The sequence below is a fragment of the Carcharodon carcharias genome, chromosome 3, assembly GCF_017639515.1.
Source record: "Carcharodon carcharias isolate sCarCar2 chromosome 3, sCarCar2.pri, whole genome shotgun sequence".
NCBI lineage: Eukaryota > Metazoa > Chordata > Chondrichthyes > Lamniformes > Lamnidae > Carcharodon > Carcharodon carcharias.
Window position 1 is genome coordinate 102,643,804 of NC_054469.1, and position 20,068 is coordinate 102,663,871.

At 40.3% G+C, this 20,068-nt stretch overlaps 1 protein-coding gene across 1 annotated transcript in view; it reads right to left on the reverse strand.

Annotated features, from left to right (window-relative positions):
• Positions 1-20,068, reverse strand: part of erp44 (endoplasmic reticulum protein 44) — a 110,543-nt gene that overhangs the window by 54,282 nt on the left and 36,193 nt on the right. Inside the window, exons 2-3 of the mRNA XM_041183624.1 lie at positions 7,849-7,921; positions 6,458-6,497 (exon numbers count right to left, since the gene is read on the reverse strand). Of these exons, the coding sequence (XP_041039558.1) occupies positions 6,458-6,497; positions 7,849-7,921 (113 nt within the window). The remainder of the gene's footprint in view (positions 1-6,457; positions 6,498-7,848; positions 7,922-20,068) is intronic.

Here is a 20,068-nt window from a genome sequence, read left to right on the forward strand (position 1 = left end):
GCTTAGAAGGTTAAATGGTGACCACTTACTGGTTTTCTCCACAAACCCCCTTCTGCAATCCCCCTACTCACTCCTTAAGTCATTTCACATTTTCCATTTTCAAGCTGTTCCTTTCTATAAGAACTTATGGACTGTTTCAACAATATTATGCATAAACAAACATTTCCTAATCTCCCCATTTGACCCTTATGATTTGTGCCCCATCACTAACCAATGAAAAATGTTTTACTATTTATATATTCACAATCTTGGTCACCACAACCTTTTAAGTTGTCATGAAAAAAATTCCAACTCACCGGGTCTCTCTGTTACCTGTAGGAAGTGTGGTCTGGGTCTTCCAGGTGGTCTGCGGACTTGTCCGAAGTGACAAGTCACTGATGCACAATGTCATTGCCAAGGCCATGCAGCAAATAGGCCAGGACCCTCATTCCCCCACCTCTCGCATGTCAATACACAACCAGATTGGGTCCCGTGTGCATGGCACAAGTTGTCAGAGGCGCGAGCAACACAATATAGCTTTATAAGCGAGATTTATGTTACATTTACAACATACAACTGCAAAGTCAGATTTTCAACACTTGTGGCACTGAAAACAACGAGGAGGAACCAAGTGAACGTGGAGTTATGAGGCTGAAGCTCTCCAGCTTGGAACCAGGCATCACTTCATTGGTTTTTGATGAGACACAAATGTTCCCATTAACTGTTGAATTGTTTTGCTCTGGCAAACAAAATCAGGTGGATTAAGTAGATGGTCCATGAGGTCTTTTGTTCCACCTAAGTGGTGTGCAGGCAAAAAAAATTTGAGAACCATTATTCTATACAACTGCAGCCTCTATCTCTGGTAATATACTTGCCTATGAAAGCTACATCTTTTCTATTGTTTTGTTCCAAAACTGGGGTGGGTGCCCAAAACTCCCCACTATATTCAGAATGTGATCCAAAGTTTTTTGAAATGTACTATTTCCTTTTTGTATTCTATGGCTCCAAATACAAAGCCAAGAACTATTTTGCTTTTTTTAAGCAACTGAAACCATTTATGCTGCCAGTATTAAACACCAGTATATCTGCACACATCTCCACAACTCAGTGGTAGCACTCTCAACTGAGTTAGGTGGTTATAGGTTCAAGCTACACTCCAGGATTTGAGCCCCTAATCTAGGTTGACCCTTAGATGCATACTGAAAAAGTGCTGCACCATCAGAGGTGCCAACTTTTAAATTAGACCATTAAACCAGAGCCCTGCCTACCTGCTTAGATGAACAAATAGTAAGAAATTCTCTTCGTTTGGTCAACATTATGTGATGATGTTTGAGGGACTAAACATTAATGTGTCATTCATCTCATTGCTGTTTGTGGGACCTTACTGTGCGCAAACAGACAATTTTTTCCCACCAAAAAGTGACCACTCTGCAAAAGTAATTAATTGGATGAAAGTACTTGCAATGTTCCACCATAAAAATACAAATCTCTTTATTTAAAATCTTAAAAAGGTATCTCTATTCCTGATTCTTACTTCCAAAATGTCCAACACCACATGCTTCTACATTGGACTGTACCCATCACTGTCTGCCCACCTGCTAGCCCCTCTATGTCGCCTGCTTTTCACTACATTTAGTGATACCCAATTTCACATCATCAGTAAATTTCAACATTTTTCCTTCAATTTCTAAATTCAGATCTTATGTGTATGTAGAGTGGATAAGAATAACTCTAAACATACCCTTGTGGAATACCACATCTTTCCATTCTGAGGAATTTGTTTTAACCCAACTTTTTGCTTACTGCCCTCCAAATATCCTGCTATCCACGTTACATTTCCTTAATTCCACTTGCCATCACTTTTGCTGAGAGTCTTTCCTGTGTATCTTATCAAATAATTTTTGAAACTCTATATAAAACCATAGCTATTGCATATCTTCTGTTATTTCTTCAAATAATTCTATAAGGTAGGTCAAGTACGAACTGCCTTTTTCTGATCCATGCAGACTGGCCCTGATTAACTCTTGCATCTCCTATTGTCTAGTAACTCCATCTTTTATCAAAAACTCTAATAGTTTACCAAAGCAGAAGTTAAGATTCACTATGCTTTGTTGAAAGGAGCTATTACATCTGCTATCCTTCAGTTGGAAAATTAAAGTCAAAGTCTCTATTTCTTCCTGAGCTTCCTTCAAGATCCTTGGGTATAAACAACTGGGCTTTGGCGATTGTTTGCCTTAATTTCCCATAAATTCTTTAATACTATTTCTCAATGAAGAATCACCTGTAAAGAGCTGGCAAACTACTTATTTAGTATTTCTGCCTTCATCTCTTTGTGGCCCTTCCCTTGACTAATATCTTAATAATTCACCTTTTTTTTTGTCTGCCCCACTCATTTCTTGCTAAAATTTTTTTTAAGCAGATTTTCTACATTATCTTACATTTTTCCTATCTTTTATTATCTGTCCCATTTAGTGGTACTGTTCTTTTAATTTTTAAAAATTTGATCTAACCTTATTTATTCATGGAATCAGCATTGGTTCAGTGGCTCTCACCCAAGTCAGAAGGATGTGGTTTCAAGGTCCGCTCCAGGACTCAAGCACAAAATCTAGGTTGATGCTTCAGTGTGGTCCTGAAAGAGTTCTACATCAGAGGTGCCTTCTTTCAGATGAGGCAGTAAACCAAGGCCCTGTCTGCTCTTTCCGGTGGATGTAAAAGATCCCATGGTACTATGTGAAGAGTGAGGGAATTCTCACGGTACCTTGGCCAACATTTATCTTTCAGCCAATATCGTTGGAACAGATTATCTGGGCATTTATCTCTCTGCTATGTGCAAACTGTCTGCTGTGTTTTCATATGTTACAATAGCAACTAAAATAAAAATAGCACTTCACTGGCCCTCCTAGGGTCTTAAAAGAGAGACAAATGTAAATGCAATCTTTCGGAGGGCTAAATTTTACCCCTTTTTCCTTACTTGAATGTGCTGAATTTGTACCCTTTCCATTTCCTATTTAAATGTTAAATATCAATTTGAACTGCACAATATCACATTCCAATTTGCTCTTTCCAGTCAAATATGCTTATTTATATTTTAATATCTTGTTCCATTCTTACATTGAACCTAATTATGCTTTTATTTCCCAAATGCTCTCCTACATTTTTTGGTTGCCTTCTTGATTTACTCAGACTTGAGTCAAGTTAAGGACTTCCTCTCTTCTTGAAGTAGCAGTGTATTGACTGACACCAGAGTCCCAAACACACTGCCAAATCACCATTTTCTCAGCACAAACATTTTTCTTGTCCCAATCCATTTTTGAATGATTAATCTTGTACAATTATAATTCCATATTAATGCACGTCCCTATCACCTGTCTACAATATTCACACTCAATTATTTTTCTAATTGTTCAGCAGTCTATAATATACTCTAGAAAGCAAGCTAGCTCCAGATATAAAGATTTACAAGTTAATGTAATCATAGGAATTCTTATAATCAATGTTACAATGGACAGTGCAGTTACTCTGATAAACGTCTCTCCTACTGGACTCAAGAATCAACACACTCGAAAATTGGGAAAGCTCTCACAGAATAGTCAAGCAACAGCCTGACAGTCATCTTCATGGAATCATACCTTACAGATAATGTCCCAGACACCACCATCACCATCCCAGCAGAGGTGATGGCACAGTGGTATAGTCAGGAGTTGCCCTGGGAGTCCTCAACATCAACTCCAGACCCCATGAAGTCTCAGGGCATCAGGTTAAACATGGGCAAGAAAACTTCCTGCTGATGATTCAGTGATCCTCCATGTTGAGCACCACTTGGAGGAAGCACTGAGGGTGACAAGAGCGCAGAATGCACTCTGGGTGGGGGGCTTCAATGTCCATCACCAGGAGTGGCTCAGTAGCATCACTACTGACCCAGCTGGCCGAGTCCTAAATAACATAGCTGCTAGACTGGGTCTGCAGCAGGTGGTGAGGGAACCAACAAGAGGGAAAAACATACTTGACCTTATCTTCACCAACCTGCCTGCTGCAGATGCATCTGTCCATGACAGTATCGGAAGGAGTGGCCACCGCACAGTCAGTGTGGAGACGAAGTCCAGCCTTCACACCGAGAATACCCTCCATGTTGTGTGGCACTACCACCATACTAAATGGGATAGATTTCAAACAGATCTAGCAATTCAAGACTGGGCATCCATGAGGCACCATGGGCCATCAACAGCAGCTGAACTGTACTTGAACACAACTTGTAACCTCATAGCCTAGCATATCCCCCCACTCTGCCATTAGCATCAAACCGGGGTTCAACCCTGGGTTCAAAGAAGAATGCAGGAGGGCATGCCATGAGCAGCACCAGGCATACCTAAAATGAGGTGTCAACCTGGTGAAGCTATAACACAGGATTACTTGCGTGCCAAACAGCATAAGCCGCAGCAACAGAGTTAAGTGATCCCACAACCAACGGATTAGATCCAAGCTCTGCAATCCTGCCACATCCAGTTGTGAATACTGGTGGACATTTAAACAACACACTGGAGGAGGCTCCACAAATATCTCCATCCTCAGTGCAAAAGATAAGGCTGAAGCATTTGCTACAATCTTCAGCCAGAAGTGCGAATGGATGATCCAACTTGGCCACCTTTGGAGTCCCCAGTATCACTGATGCCAGTCTTCAACCAATTCAATTCACTCTATGTGATATCAAGAAACGGCTGAAGGCACTGGATACTGCAAAGGCAATGAGCCCTGACAATATTCTGGAAATAGTACTGAAGACTTGTGCTCCAGGTCAGCTACAACACTGGCATCTATGCAGCTATGTGGAAAATTGCCCAGGTATGTCCTGTGCACAAAAAGCAGGACAAATCCAACCCAGCCAATTTCTGCCCCATCAGTCTACGCTTCTTCATCAGTAAAGTAATGGAAGGTGTCATCAACAGAACAAGTGGCACTTGCTTAGCAATAACCTGCTCACCGACTCCCAGTTTGGGTTGTGCCAGGGCCACCCAGCTCCTGACCTCATTACAGCCTTGATTTAAACATGGACAAAAGAGCTGAACTCCCGAGGTGAAGTGGAGTGACTGCCCTTGACATCAAGGCCGCATTTGACCGGAGTGTGGCATCAAGGAGCCCTAGCAAAACTGTAGTCAATGGGAATCGGGGGAAAACCCTCCACTGGTTGGAGTCATACCTAGCACAAAGGAAGATGGTTGTTGCAGGTCAGTCATCTCAGCTCCAGGATATCACTGCAGGAGTTCCTCATGGTAGTGTCCTAGGCCCATCTTCAGCTGCTTCATCAATAACCTTCCTTCCATCATGTCAGGAATGGGGATGTTCACTGATGATTGCACAATGTTCAGCACCATTCGTGACTCATCAGATACTGAAGCAGTCCATGTCCAAATGCAGAAAGACCTGGAAAATATCCAGGCTTGGGCTGACAAGTGGCAAGTAACATTCGCACTACACAAGTGTCAGGCAATGACCATCTCCAACAAGAGAGAATCCAACCATCGCCCCTTGATGTTCAATGGCATTACCATCACTGAACCCCCACTATCAACATCCTGCAGGGGCGGGGGGTTACCATTAACAAGAAACTGAACTGGATTAGTCATATAAATACTGTGGCTACAAGAGCAGGTCAGAGGCTAGAAATCGTGAGACAAGTAATTCACTCCTGCACTCCCCAAAGCCTGTACACCATCTACAAGGCACAAGTCAGGGGTATGATGGAATACTCCCCACTTGCCTGGATGGGTGCAGCTCCCACAACACTCAAGAAGCTTGACACTGTCCAGGACAAAGCAGTCCGCTTGATTGGCACCACATCCACAAACATTTATTCCTTTCACCACCGATGCACAGTAGCAGCAGTGTGTACCATCCACAAGATACACTGCAGGAATTCACCAAGGCTCCTTAGGCAGCACCTTCCAAATCCACGACCACTACCATCTAAAAGGCAAGGACAGCAAATAGATGGGAACACCTCCACCTGGAAGTTTCCCTCCAAGTATTCACCATCTTGACTTGGAAATATTTCTGTTCCTTCACTGTCACTGGAATTCCCTTCATAAACAGCACTGTGGGTATATCTACACCACAGGGACTGCAGCAGTTCAAGAAGGCAGCTCACCATCACCTTCTCAAGGGCAACTAGGGATGGGCAATAAATGCTGGCCTAGCCAGTGAAGCTCATATTCAATGAATGAATGTAAAAGAAAGTAGCCATGTCATGGGAACAACATTGTACGAAAGTTCCCCTCAAAGTTTCGTATTTCCATTTTGTCATCGTTATTGTGTCTATATCCTGGAATTTACGATGCAACAACATTGTGGAAGCATCACCGCAAGAGCTGCAACTGTTGCAGAAGATACACCGGACAACTAAATGCAAACTTGCCAAAGCCACCACATCCCAACAGCAAATATGAAAGTCAATTTGCAAATGCATTATTTATCTTTCACTTACCAATCAGCATAAAAATTTACTAGTGCAACATCTGCATTGCCTGGGGAGCGAAAAAAGATTACAGTAAGTTAATATTTCCACAGTACCTTCCAGAGCACATTTAAAATTTTGAACATTAGCTAAACGATACTGCTACAAATACTGTGTTAACAAAGATATTATAAATACCATGTTTTTAAGTGCAAATTATGTAGATACAGGTCAGAATTTAATGCTCCCCGAGGCAGGCTGGGAAGGGGGTGGGGTGGGGGGCAGTGCCAGGGGTAGAAAGGTACGGGATGAAATCCTTCTTCCCTTCTCAACTCCCCGCTCCATTCCCTCCATTAAGTCTGGGGCAGGAAGGATCGAGAACAGCCTTCCCGCACTGGCAAAAGGCCGCTTCAGGATCTCATCCTATCATATGAGCAATATGCCAGGTAAACTCTGGCAGGTATTCCTGGGATGGGTTTGGCGGGGAGTGGGGGGGGGTAACTTCCTACATAGCAGCCCACGGCCAATGGAGAGGCCTGCTGGTGGCGAGGGCTGAGTATACTCGAGTGAGTATAGGCCCAACCTGCTCAACCTTTCCTCTTAAGACAACCCTTCATCCCAGGGATTAGCTTCGTAAACCTTCTATAAAAAAATTCATTTACAGGATGTAGGCATCGCTGGCTAGGCCAGCACTCATTGCCCATCCCTAATTGCCTTTGAGAAGGCAGTGGTGAGCTGCCTTCTTGAAGCACTGCAGTCCCTGTGGTGTAGGTACACCCACAGTGCTGTTAGGGAGTTCCAGGATTTTGGCCCAGCGACAGTGAAGGAATGGTGATATATTTCCAAGTCAGGATGGTGAGTGGCTTGGAGGGGAACTTCCAGGTGATGGTGTTCCCATGTGTCTGCTGCCCTGGTCCTTCTAGATGGTAATGGTCGTGGGTTTGGAAGGTGCTGCCTAAGGAGCCTTGGTGCTTGCTTCCAATGCATGTATATCTCTCCTTAAGTAAAGAGACCAGAATACCAGAATACCTAAGCAAGATTATTTTAAAAATGAGGCTGAAGATGCAAATAAAGAAGTTAGTCAGGGAGACTGCCAACAATACTGGGGAGGACTGCACAATATTCAAACAAAGTAGTTGGATGTCTCAGTGTACAGTCTATGAGGTTGCATCTATTACAATTCCAGAATCGTGGAATTTTATACCATAGAAGAGGCTATTCACTTCCTTTTGCCTTTGCTGGTCTGAAAGAGTTGTAACATTTAATCTAATCCCCCAGTGCTTTTTTCATACCCTTTCAAGTTTTTCTTTTTCAAACATGATGCAGTCCTGAGCAGATTACATTCTAAGAGTCTACATGGACTCTGATTCCAATCCCTGTCATATGAAGAAACTTAAATAAAATTTTGAAGGAGCACTTACCTAAGATTTCATCAATATTTCCACTATCGAGGTTTACTATTTCACTATGGGCTGAAGTATTAAACCACATGGCCTAAAAACAACATAAAATAAAAGTTTTTAAAATATAGCAGACATTTTATTTTGTTTATTCAATGGTTGCAACCAGAGAGGGAAAACAAGTAATTCATAACAGTTCCAAACAGCAACAAATGGAATTGGTGAAATTCCGATTCATCTTCTGAATCTTAGTGAATTTGAGCCTGTGAACATTTTTACAATTCTGGTTTACCTCACTATAAAAGCAATTTCAAACTAGTGTTTGCATTTACAGTCAGAAGTAACTTTAAACATGGCAACATTTTCCACACTAATTTAATCTTCAGACTTCCACAGGTCCATGGTGTCTTTGTTTGCTTATAAGGAGTAAGTTTGGAACTATATTAATTGTATAACATGTAAACAAATGCTTTAAATATAAACACCGTCTGCTCGCTCAATCCTTCCATTCCCTCTCTTTTCTTTTCCCCATTTTCCAAATATTCTTTTTGGGGAGAAAAAAACTTTCATGTCTTAAACTCCTAGGACACAATCTTGTCTGGGGTGAGGAAAAAGGGTTGGAAAAATTTGCCTTTCATTGGCTGAAAAATCAACAAAAAGATCCCTTCTTCAGCCAATCAAGCTCTAGACTCATCAACTACCACTGGGTAAATCAATGATGCAATATTTCTGCCCAGGGACCAACTGTTTCTGTATGAGTTAAGCCCATGGTATCAGAAGCATGATCATGCTCAGAGGTAAATCATTCATGGTATAGCAAAATTAATACAACAACTGTTAAGGATGAGACAGTGGCTTGGTGGTAATGTCATTGTATCAATAATCCAGAGGGCCAGGCTAATGGGTTCAAATCCCACCATGGGTTCAAATACCACTGATGGAATTTAATTTCTAAAAATAGATTTTAAAAGACTGGAATTGAAAGCCAGTCTCAGTAATGGTGACCATGAAACTATTATTGATTGATAATATCAATCTGGCTCATTAATGTTCTTTGGAGAAGGAAATCTGCTATATTACCTGGTCTGGCCAACATGTGACTCCAAATCCACAGCAACGTGGCTGACTCTTAATTGCCCTCTGAAATGGCCTAGCAAATCACGCAGTTCAAGGGCAGTTAGGGATGGGCAAATGCTGGCATTGCCAGCGACACCCATTTCCCATGGAAGAATAAAAATAGGGACTGTACAACATAAGGCAGATCCAAAACACATCTTTCATAAAAGCCGGTAAAACAGGGTGAATGAAGAATATTTACTCCAGAACATCTACCATTACATCACCAGAAAAAACATTCAAGGTCCTGACTGAAGCAACACAAGTTTCATAAATGCTCAAGCCAGACTTGTGCATTTATGCAAAGAATACAGCATCTCAATTTTAAATGTCAATTCAACAGCAGAAAGAAAAATGAGCTACATTTAAATAAAAACAGAAAAAGGGGAAGATTCTGCAAAAGGTTTCATTTGACGACATCAAATTGCTCTTACCAAAACTGTTTTGAGTCATAAACCTCAGAGAGGATTTGTTTTTACTTCATCATTATGAACTGTTAACTTGTCTATGTCTTGGGAACAGTTTCTCTTGCTCAGCCACGCACTGGTAATGTGAGGGCAAAGTTGCAGCACCTGTATTCAAGATTACCATCTCATGGGTTCCAATGGTGCAAAACAGATGACCATACACTGTTCAATGAGGCATGGAGTGAGCTGATTTCATCCAAGTTTATTACACTTAGTTCAATTTTGAAATTATACCAACATCTCATTAAAACATTATATTACATATTTGGAATTGGAAAGATCAACTTCAACACTTCTGGCTTCAAATTAAAATTCTTTCCGTCAAGCGATCCACATTAACTGACCAGGACTGTTCTCATGTTCCTTTTCCATTTTCTGCCTCAAATAAATGCATCTCCTAAATGACCCTTACTTGTACACACTGTCAAGGTAGCATATTCCCTGAATGGATTAAACTATTAATGTGCTCAGTGGATCATTCAAAAAGATTTACTGTTTAACAATTTCACAAGGTTGTAGTTCATCATTAAACTAGAGGTTGGCAGTTTATTTCTACAACATTGTACTATTGCTATAAATGAAGTTAAAGTAGAATGTTACTGTCAGTGAAAGACAAGTATTTATTTGTACCTTGCTTCCAATAACAATCCAAATAATGCACAAAATAGCAACTCAAAAGCTGCCTATGGATTCATTTTCCAAGAACATAGAGTTCCTTCAGTGACAATCTGCAGGGGAACAAAACATATTTTTTCTTTGTACCTGGCAATCGACAGCTACTGTCCACATTATCAGGGTGTTAGCCGAGAGCACAAGTTTTAAAAAAAAAATTCATTCACGGAACTTGAGTCGCTGGCTAGGCGACCTAGTTGCCTCAGTTGAGAGGGGATTTAAGAGAAGCACATTGCTGTGGGTCTGGAGTCACAGGTAGGCCAGAGAATGGCAGATATCCTTCCATAAGGACATTAGTAAACCAGGTGGGTTTTTACAACAATTGACCATAGTTTCATGGTCATCATTAGACTTTTTTTAATTTCAGATTTTTATTGAATTCAAACTCCATGGCAGGGTTCGAACCCGAGCATAACCCTGGATCTCTGGATTTCTAGTCCAGCGACAATACCACTACCCCATCGTCTCCCTTAAGGCTTACACTAGCAGGAGGGAGTAATAAGCAAACCTCGAACATTGGAAAGCAATTTTCAGGGAACATGGGGGTGGTTGGGTGGAGACACTGAACAAGTATTTTAGAAGACGGGGATAGAAAGGGAAATTGGAACGCTTTCAAGAATACCTTGTCACTACAAAGTAATCATATACCACTCAAAGAAGTGGATTAATTGATATGGATGTAAAAAGTATAAAGACATGCCTTCTGGTCTGTGAAATGAGCAAAATTAGGTAGATTAAAATAAAAAGTCAAAAGAGCCAAATTGGGAAACACAATTGATATCACTAAGAAAAATGCCTACATGAAAGGCTTTTACATTTTTTCATAACAAATAGGCAGACAGGGAAAGAAGGGTCTGGATTTTCCCCTGAGGTGGGATAAATGGGGGCTTTCCTGATTAAGAGAAGCACATTGCTGTGGGTCTGGAGTCACAGGTAGGCCAGAGAATGGCAAATATCCTTCCATAAGGACATTAGTAAACCAGGTGGGTTTTTACAACAATTGACCATGGTTTCATGGTCATCATTAGACTTTTTTTAATTTCAGATTTTTATTAAATTCAAATTCCATGGCAGGGTTCGAACCCGAGCATAACCCTGGATCTCTGGATTACTAGTCCACCTCCTGGACATACTATTTTCATGGTCATAAAATTATCAAGATAAAAAAAACTCATTCCTCCTGGCAGCTGTACCAATAATCCCTGCTGAGCTGCAGCCATTAGTGGGATTTAGCGCTTAGCCAAGCATTCATAATAAGATTCCATTGCACAATGGTGTCAACAAAGCCTCCAGAGCCAAATGCATTAAAGTTTTGAAATAGTAGAACAGATGGCTGACTTGCCAATCAAAGAATTCAGCCATCTGTTCCACTGCTTCAATGGCTGAACAGTCAATCAATAAAAAAGTTAAAGCACTGAGTATAATTGCCACAGTATAATCTTAACTTCAATACTGTTCAGTGCAGAAGAGCACTTTATCCAGTGGATAAAAACCTCTAATGCATCTGAAGATGTTCCCACTTTCACAATGTTGGTCAACTTAACAGTCATTTACCTTTTAAAGAAGATTAAGAACAATCACTACATTAAAAACACACTTAAAATCATACAGGATCTTATGACATTTGAAATTGGCAATACCTTTTAAATTTCCCTGCCAAAAGGTTTCTGACTCCACAAAAGGTTTTCCCCATGACACCTCTGAGTTGGCATGAACCACTCTTCTTTCAGAAGCCTGCCCAATCCATGAAAATTGGGGGGGGGGGGGGGGGCGCGCCGCAGGCGTGTTTGGATCTGAAATCACCAGACCTGCAATGAAGCCACCAACATTGAAATTGCTCAGTGTGGGTTGCAATTCACACCCTTAAAAATACCAGATGATGGGGATTCAGGGCGGGGTCCCACAATCAGTTCCCACCTACCTCTTTTTACCCCAGCCCCTCCCAATGCGGGTTTGCCCAATGTTGGGATGGCAAAATACAGCCTAAGGACTTCAAAAGTGACACTAAGTGAATGGATCAAGGAATTGTTGAGTATTTTAAATGAATTGTTTGTTTTGCAATGATAAGAAGGCTGAATGGGCTTTGCTCTTTTTTATAGGTAAAATTTAAATGAAAAATTATGAGACTATAAAAAAAACTGATACAGGTAATGGAAAGGCTGAAAACAACTGATATCAGTCAAGATTCTGAATCAGATTCTTTGTACCTTGGAGGAATGTAGCCAGTTGAAATGAATATGTTTGAGCAGGTAGCTTTAGAGAATCCTTGGAAAGGGTGGATGCCTAAGGACAGGGAAAGGATGAATGCAATACCCATCTATAAAAAAGGAGCACAGATATAACCATATAGTCATCAGCTTGACTTCCATTGCTGGTAAAGTATTGAAGGGCATCCTGAGAAATACAGAACTTAAGCTGAAAAGCAGATATCACTTAATGTGGATAAATGCAAAGCCATCAACTCTGGCAAATTAGGTTAAATCACATTAATTTACAGGATAATAAGATTGCTGAAACCAGCAGCACTTGCAGCACCAGTAAAGAAAGCAAACAGGAAAAATCTTAAAAACTGATCAAGTTTATGAAGAATACAATTCTGGTTACCAAATGATAAAGGTAGAGTCAGATATTAGACGTGATGTAATGAAGGGCAACTGAACTAACGGTTGGCATTCAGCACCTGAGTTATAAAAGTGAGGTTGCAGAAGCTGGGAATGCTTACACTGAAGAGAACACTCAAGGGCGATCTTCTAAATTATTCAAGATCTTAAAGGGCATAGAAAAGCATCAGGACATTTAACAGCCATGTCAATGACAAGAGGGCACAGAATAACACTTAGCAGAGGAAGGGTAAAACGAGTTTACATTTAACCACCTTACACAGCTAACGAATATATGAAATGGTTCTCCAGGGGAGCTGGTGGGGGTGGGGGGTGGGGTGAGATAGTGGTTTGTATTAGCAAAAACAAGATAGCTGAATAATTTCCTGCAGAATTTTTTTTTTTTAGGGGGATGTGAAATACATCAAGTGATATGGTACTACCTAGATGGATGATAGAAGTCTTTTCAGATCCTGTACATCCTTATGTTCGAAACTTCTGGAACTGCATTGCCAACATGAGTCACTGCCTTCAGGAATGGACAAGTGGAAAAAAGATCTAAGACTCATCTTCTTTCCTCTTGATTAGATTCAGCTCTGATATGAGCTGACAGGTGCAGGGATGTTCAATGCAACTACTGTTTGATCAGGAATGTGAAAGACACGAGGTGTAAATACCTTGCATTGTCAATACAAAAACACATTCATTCCACTTGTCTGAGAAACTCGAGTGCTGTAATAAAACCTTCCTTAAATTCAAAATAATAAAAATGTGATCACAAACTCTTTAGTGAACTGAGGATGGCAAGAAGAGGGAAAATTTGTTTGGGGCGGGGCCTGTGTACAGGAAGAAGAAATCAATTTTAGACCAGAGTCTGACCTTTTAAGAAGTTAAAAAATCCCCAAGAAGCCTGTCTATAGATAGATGAAATTTAATTCAACATCTGTACTGGATTATAGAAATTAATTTCCCTTTTCATTTTATTGCTGAAGCAGCCGAGTGTCTAATTTCTCATCAATTTTAAGTTTTTGTTTTAAAAGAAAAGATCAATAGAGATGAAATGCACAAGCATACTTCTACCCTCACTTACTCTGCCTCACTTCACATCAGATGCAGTAACAGAACATGCTAAGAATCTAACACGTGTCACTGTCCCGTGGGCTCTGGCTATAGGTGGGTGGGAATGTGCAGCTGCAGCTTGCTCAGCTGCACACTGAAAACAGCAGGGAAGGACTGCCTCACTGCTTGAAATAAAAATAAAATCCTATTAGCAACTCTACCACCAGTTAGAGAACTGAATTTATTTAGCACAAGCTAATCTTAAAAAAAAATCTCCAAAATTCGCTTTTTTTTTTATACACTGGTAAACCTTCGATTTTTAAAATCTACTTTTCAACTATTGTTAAAACAAAAATCACAAGAGAATCAGATTTGGAATCCCACACAATAAGTACAGCATTACCACATCCTTACAGCCACAAATACCGTAGATTTTGCCTTCAATTTATATAATTGTCTAATAAATTACTTCCCATTGGAGAAATCTGGAATTCTCTCACCAAAACAATTGTGTGGATGCTCAGACAGTTGGAGAAAGCTGTGATCAGATTTTTTGTTAGGTAAGGTTAACAAGAGATGTGGAGCTAAGTCAACTAATGGAGTTGAAGTACATATCAGCCATGATCTGGTTGGATGGTAGGGCAGGCTTGAGGGAATGAATGGCCCACTCATGTTCCCATGAAATCTATTTTCACAATCAAAATATTATGATCCTGTTTACAGCTCCTGTTAGGTAGATACAAATTTAGTTTAGGGAAGTTTAAAACGGATTATCCTTCATTAGTTCATAAAACTGGCTGGTTAACAGGGCTCTTTTACTGCAAACAACATTTACTCAAACCTCCAATAGAATATGGCAAGTCAAGAAATGGATGTGAGTGAGCAGCTATGTAACAGCACTATGTATTCTATGCCATTAAATCTACCATGCTGATTGCATATTGCCTCAAGTTCTACAAAAGTACACTATATCAGCAGATTAGGTTATAACCAATCTGGTTATTCAGATCACTTACATTAGTTTATTGGGGACACTGTAGCTTTGTGCATACATACTTGCAAATTCATGATTTTCAAAAAAACTAGAGATCCTGTTTACCATATAACTTTACCCTGCACTCTACAAGAACATGACAATGGAATGTCTATGAAACTTGATCAGCCATGATCTACACAAGATCTTAATTTTTTCCCCAGTATTAAGTTAACCAGCTAGAATCATATGTCTTGTCACAGAACAAAATATATGAAACCAAATTTAAATGTTGCATATTTTACTGCTAATTAAAGTGGTCCAACATGTACTAAATTCAACCGAACTGTCTTAAAACAAAGCTGTATTTGTTTTCCTGTTGAAAGTGCGATTGCAGGAGAGATTGACACATTGATTGTAATGGTGTTGAATTCGTTGAGGTTTGAAAAATCTAAAACCATGCCCTCTAGTGTGCAGTAATGTCACTCTGTAACTACAGATTACATTATATTTATTAATCATTCTTGTAGCCCAGAGGCACTGCTGCCTTCTACTGCAATTTGTACTTGTATTGCCTTTCCTCCACAATTTATTCATGCAGTAAAAAAAACTTACACGAGGAATTATCAATTGAAAACGCCACTTAATTGCGCCATTTATATTCAGCTACAGTTTAATTATAGTAAAAGTTAAACTTGTACTAAAAGCACGTTATTTTAATCAGTATAAATATAGAAAGTAAAGTTTAATTTCTACAGCATATAGTTTTTTCCTTCTACAATTTCTGCAGCTTTTAAGCTAACTTGGTGAGCAGATACATGTGCTGTCAATAACGGAGCAGTGACAGGCTTTCCTATGGTCCTGTGTATATAAAAATTTGTATTATGCAATGGAGGTTTTCACCTCTAATGTATGGTGCTGCCTAGAGGATATTAGTAATCCGTTCTCCCCCTAGGTACTCTATAATTAGCATTTACATCTGGTACGCAGCATAGTTTGATAGCTGAACTAATTTCTGGCAAATCTGTTTTCTCTGAGTTTCCTTCTTCAGGGAAATACCACAGATCCAAAGCAGAAACTATTTAAATGAATAGTAACCTTTTTTTTAATAAAAGCCCACCAGTCATCTTTGCCATGCCTAATCCAGATTGACATGCTGAAGTTAGTGCCTCGAGCTACAAGTCCACAGGAGTCCATAGATCACTCCAGTCCCTGATGCACTCTCGTTCCTCCAAGTGTGCTTATCTTATGGTGCTTGGAGACTGAACGTCTACCCACTAGAGCTGGGTAATAGACCTGCATTTTCTTTTGTCTGCCAGTTTAATGCAATGGTCCCTGGAGTAAACTAGGTTACAACCACCCCTAAAATTTTGTCCAAAAGCCAACAATCAGCATGCAACACTCAGGGATTCCCTACAGCCTTCTAACAAACAGCAGGATCTAACAAAACAGGACACCAAACGGGCACAGAAATTGTAAGCAGTTTCAAGAAGAAACTTTTTCCTCACAAACTACTATCAAGTTTGGACATCTAGTCACCAATTTGTGCTTCAGGTCTCTTCTGTTGATGATATTCCCCCGTATGGACATCTAGTGGTTTAATATTTTAAAAATGGTTTATTCAGCTACAATCATACAAGGGTTTCATTTGTGTGTGCACTGGCATGAACAAAAAGATAATTTTAAAAAGAAACATACACACACAAAATGAGTTACAAAGCCCAAATCAATTTAAGGAGCCAAATAACATCTATAATAAGTATCTTCAAGATACAATTATAGTTCTGCATAGAACAAATACATATTAAAATTATGCCTAATGGAAATCAACTTGCACCCATACAGCACATCTAACATAGAAAAACACCCAAGACTACAGCTTTACAAAAGAAAATTGATGGAAGCCAAAGGACAATGGTTAAAGAGTGATTCAAAGTTTAGTTAAAAACATGAAATTCAAAGTGGTATTTAAAGCAGGAAGAAAAGTTAAGGCAAGAGGGTTTTAAGATAGGAATTGCAGAAAGTAAAAAAATGCTTCTGATAAGATCCCACATGGGAGACTGATAATGAAGATAAGAGCCCATGGGATCCAAAGCAATTTGGCAAATTGGATCCAGAATTGGCTGAGTGGCAGGAAACAGAGGGTGATGGTCAAGGGGTGTTTTTTGTGACTGGATGCCTCTGTCCAGTGGGGTTTCACAGGGATCAGTGTTGGGTCCCTTGCTGTTTGCAGCATATTTAAATGACTTAGACTTGAATGTAGGAGGGTTGATCAGTAAGTTCGCGGATGACATGAAAGTTGGTGAGGTGGTAAAGAGTGAGGAGGGTAGCCTTAGATTACAGGAGGACATAGACGGGCTGATCAGTGGCAAATGGAATTTGATTTGAATAAGTTTGAGGTGATGCACTTGAGCAGGACAAACAAGGCACAGGAATAGTAGGAGCCTGGGAAATACAGAGGATCAGAGAGACCTTGGTGTGCACGTCCACCGTTCCCTTAAGGTAGCAGGACAGGTAGATAAGGTGGTTAAGAAGGCATCTGGGATACTTGCCTTTATTAGTCGAGGCATAGAATATAAGAGCAGGGAGGTTATGCTGGAACTGTATAAAATGCTAGTTAGGCCACAGATTATTGCGTGCAGTTCTGGAATCCACATGAGGGGAAGGCTGTGATTGGACTACAAAGAGTGCACAGGAGATTTACCAGGATGTTGCCTGGTCTGGAGAGTTTTAGTTATGAGGAGAGATTGGATAGGCGGGTTATTTCCCCTGGAGCAGAGGAGATTGCGGGGGGACAAGATTGAGGTGTATAAAATTATGAGGGGCATAGATAGGGTAGACAGGAAGGAACTTTTCCCCTTGGTGGAGGTTCAATAACCAGGGGGCAAAGATTCAAGGTAAGGGGCAGGAGGTTTAGAGGGGAAGTGAGGAAGAATTTTTTCACCCAGAGGATGGTGGGAATCTGGAACTCACTGCCTGAAAGGATGGTAGAGGCACAATTCTTCATAGCATTTAAGAAGTTTTTGGATGTGCACTTGCGATGTCACGGCATACGAGGCTATGGATCGAGTGCTGGAAAATGGGATTAGAATAGTTAGGTACTTGTTTCACCAGCGCAGACTCGATGGGCCGAATGGCCTTTTTTCTGTGCTGTATACCTCTATGACTCTAAAATACTGCTGAGGCAATGTCAAAGATAGAGTGAAGGGGAAGGGCAAAGCTGAAAGCCCTAAGGGTGCAGGAGAAAGTACAAGGCTCTAAAATATTCAAAAGTCAGGTGAGAGGTTCGTTTTTTTTTATTCATTCATTCAACAGATGTGGGCATCGCTGGCTAAGCCAGCATTTATTGCCCATTTCTAAATGCCCTTGAAAAGCTGGGGGTGAGCTGCCTTCTTGAAACGCTGCAGTCCAGTCCAAACTAAAAAAAAACTTGGTCCTATAGGCACACAGAAATGGAAAGGGAATTCTAATTCTTGGGCATCATGCCAACAGAATGGGCAGGCTGGCTGTGTAGGAGGTGCAGGGGTAAGAATGGTCCATTTTATTAGCCAGGTCTCATTTACATGGGATGGTGAACTACCATCCCCCAAACAAGAAGTCTGGAGGCAGCTTGCCAGATTTGGGCTGGTGGAATACTAGGTAGTCTGGAATCTGGGGTCAGGCATATTCAGGATGAAGATGAGAGGGGCAGCCCCAGCCCAAACTCCTGCTCCCCCGACACAACAAACAGCTTTCAATTTTTTTTTAAACTTACCTCGAGGGGTTCTATTTCTAGTCCAATAGCTTTTAATAAGCAGAGCATCTCCAGCTAACAATACAACAAAGTGACTACATTTCAAAAATATTTTGCGTGCTGTGTGTGTTTGGATATGTCCTAAAGTCATGAAAGACAAACAAATGCAAATCCATTCTTTTCTTAGTCATGTTGGGACAATTAGCAGTTTTGCAGAGCTGGACAACAGAGGAGGATGGCATAGTTGACCATGTCAAATGCTGTCTAAAGTTAGGGGGCAATGACAGGTAACTTACCATGGTTGGAGTAACAGCCTGGGAAGTCACAATGTTGATGAGGGCAAAGACAAATCAAAAGAATTTGAAAAGGGTGTTTCAAGAGAGATGGGTTGAGGTTTGGGGGCACAGTCATGTTAAGCATCTTGAAGAGAGAGATTGGAGAAGGTTGCCTCTCTTGCCTCTCAAGATACTCCTCAAAACTTACCTTTGGTCATCTTTCCTAATATCTCTATGTGTGGTTCGATGCTAAAATTTGTTTGGTAACACTCCTGTGAAGTGCCTTGCAACATGCTGTTAGGTTAAAGGAACAATATAAATGCAAGTTTGTTACTGAAGAGTAAAAAATATTATCTTTTGCTCTGGTATTAAGAAAGTCAGCAAACATGGGAGGGCAGGAAAGTAATAGAGAGTGGCTAGGAATTGGATAGGGAGGAGGCTGAGGAACAAGAGGTGGGCTGCATGTAAAAGTTAAGATTGGAGTGGAGTAGCTGAAAACAAACTAAAATAATAGTGTACTCAGGGATAGCATGATGGTTTCTAGCTGGAAGCCACATGACAGGTACAGTGAGGATGTAGTTGCTGATGCACCTGCATGAATGCATAAACTTCAAATCTTTTTTTTTTAAAAAAAAGAAAAACACATTTCAAGTGTGATGAACAATACTGATTATACATCGATGGCCTTTTTAATTTGTAAATTCTACACTGTCTTCTTTCTCTAGTGGAAAATTGGATGAATCTGTGTTAATTTTCAACTGAACAGTTAGTCGACAGCCTCATGTTTTCCCCTAGAGAACATGTCAAGTTGGGTTGGAGAAGTGAGACAGAGTGTAAGTAAGACAGAACAAAAGCAAATGAGCCAGCTGAGCTTTTAATGTCCAGTTTGAAAGTAAATCAATACTTTCATAAAATTGCTTATCCAGCTGCAGTGTGAGACAAAAATTAATTTCTGCTGTTGGGCAATATCTCAAAATATGAGGTAATGAACTTGCTTTTGAATATTAACCAATTAAAGTTTTGCTTTTCTCAGGTTTTTAAACTAAAACTTGTTTCAATTTTTATCTCAAGCAAATGCAACTTTTAAATGGCACATAACTCGTCTGTGGCTAACAGAAACACAATTACTTGAAGGCTCAATAATTTTTCACTAGGACTTCGAAAGAAAAATGATGGGGTACTGATTGTCCATCTGTCTTGATATTGTCAGCTGAAACAGTAAGACATGCAACCTGCTCCTAGGCTGTTAGCTGTACCCCAAGTTGCGTCATCAAGGATTGCGCATGTCCAACTTTTCCCCCTCAATCTTCCTTTGCATGGAAGATTCTGCTGACTGTAGTCAAAAC